Here is a 1,746-nt window from a genome sequence, read left to right as displayed (position 1 = left end):
AAAAAATAATTGACAGAAGAATTTGTTTGCAAAATAATCATTAGTTGCAGCCCTAATGTAAACATTTATTGTAAATTACAAGAATCTTATATGCTTGATGTGTTGAACATGTTATATGTGGACATATTAAACAATAATATAACCTCAATATACAAGAATTGTTAATAAAATGGCAAAATTTGCTTAAAATGTTCACTTTTTTCAAAGTTTTTCTGCAGAAAACCTCAGTATGTATTTTCCAGCTTAATTTTTCATCAACTTATAACTCCTAAGAAAATGGTTGGAAGTACCGTCATTCATTCTGAGCCATTCAATTAGTCATCTGTTAAACCCCTTTTCTTTTTTTTTTTTTTCTTTTTTGGTGATTAGCTGCAATCCAAAACAACATCCATCAACACTATGACCAAAGCCATCAGGCTCTTCACAGCTACAACTCCTATGGCGGGGTGACGGAAAACAGCGGAGGTGCAGGTAGAGACCGGCTGCCCTCAGGAACCCCCTCTGCCTCAACCCATCCTTCTCCGAGCCACCATCCAGGTAACGGCATGCATATTTCTTTGTAGGGTTATCATGGTACTAAAATAGCAAACTCACTATCAATACGAAGGAAAATATTTTATACTTGATACCATTTTCGATATGGTGGGGACAGAAAATGACAAAGGCAGGGAAAAAAATTATTAACATGAAAGAAACTCACTGTTTTTTCAATCTCAACTTTGAAAAACTTTCTCAGCAGAACCACAGATGCTAGTTAAATAAGTGCAAATGAATGCAAAATAAATTATCGAAATATAACACAATTTGAATATGTTTTAGTATTTGTTCTTTTCAATTGCAAATAAAGCAGACATTTAAAATGAACAACAGCAAAAATATGCAAACAACACTTGTCTTTAGTATCGACACCTTTGTCATATTAGTATTGTACCCAGATACAGTGTTTATTGATTTAGTTGACAACTCAGTTTTGGGTTTTAATTGTTCTACATATTTGCATCATAAAATGCAAAGATGGAAAGTTAACATTTTCATTAACAAGTTGCATGTTTGTGTTTAAGGATTCTTTCATCACAGACATGATTGAATTTTTGTTGCATGTCTTTGAGTTCAGCTATTTTACTGAACTTAGGTTCAGCCAAAGTAAAAAGGCATGTGAAAGGTTAAGATTGGCACAGCTGCACTAGTAGTTTGGCACACGTGATCTGCTGTGCACACAAAACACTTTTCACATGCGCAGGTGTCTAAGTCTGGATGCAAATTTTCAGGGTCAGAAATGTGCTGATGGTTTATGTCTTACCCAAGGTGTTTTTTTTTTTTTTCTTTTGATAGTATCAGTACGACAGAAAGCCTGCAGTAGTTGCACTTGTGTATTTTTGTGATTCAAAAACCCATCTGCAGTGTCAGACGTTAAGAGGGAGAACAAATACACCTCAGCTTCCTTTAACTTGTGCTGGTAACATGTAGCATTTCATGAACATTAGGGCTGTGCTAATATGAGGCTTGATTTAGAACTGGAAAATCCTTTTTTCATTCTTAAAGATTGGTTCATATAAGCAAAGTTTGATTTATGAAAAGTCCACAGCTAATTAACTGTTTATTAGAGGTCTTATACTATGCCACATTTGAAAATATAAAATATTAATGAGGTCCTCGGAGTCTGTTTTTGTCGTTTGTACAGTAACTCGCTGCTTCTGTCGCGCCAGCTGCGTCCTGAATGCAGCATTAGTCATTCATGGCGTTCGC

At 35.2% G+C, this 1,746-nt stretch overlaps 1 protein-coding gene across 4 annotated transcripts in view; it reads left to right on the top strand.

Moving 5' to 3' along the window:
- LOC107082266 (protein transport protein Sec24B-like) overlaps nucleotides 1-1,746 on the top strand; it is a 33,286-nt gene that overhangs the window by 3,871 nt on the left and 27,669 nt on the right. For 2 of the 4 annotated variants that reach the window (XM_015370873.1, XM_015370865.1), the window contains exon 3: nucleotides 370-537. The exons of the other annotated variants lie outside the window; for them this stretch is intronic. In XM_015370873.1, coding sequence (XP_015226359.1) covers nucleotides 370-537 — 168 coding nt within the window. The remainder of the gene's footprint in view (nucleotides 1-369; nucleotides 538-1,746) is intronic. 4 annotated transcript variants of the gene reach the window in all.

The sequence above is a fragment of the Cyprinodon variegatus genome, unplaced genomic scaffold (assembly GCF_000732505.1).
Source record: "Cyprinodon variegatus isolate N-32 unplaced genomic scaffold, C_variegatus-1.0 Scaffold2, whole genome shotgun sequence".
Classification (NCBI taxonomy): domain Eukaryota; kingdom Metazoa; phylum Chordata; class Actinopteri; order Cyprinodontiformes; family Cyprinodontidae; genus Cyprinodon; species Cyprinodon variegatus.
The sequence above is the reverse complement of the archived record's forward strand: the minus strand, read 5'-3'. Positions and strand labels throughout refer to the sequence as shown.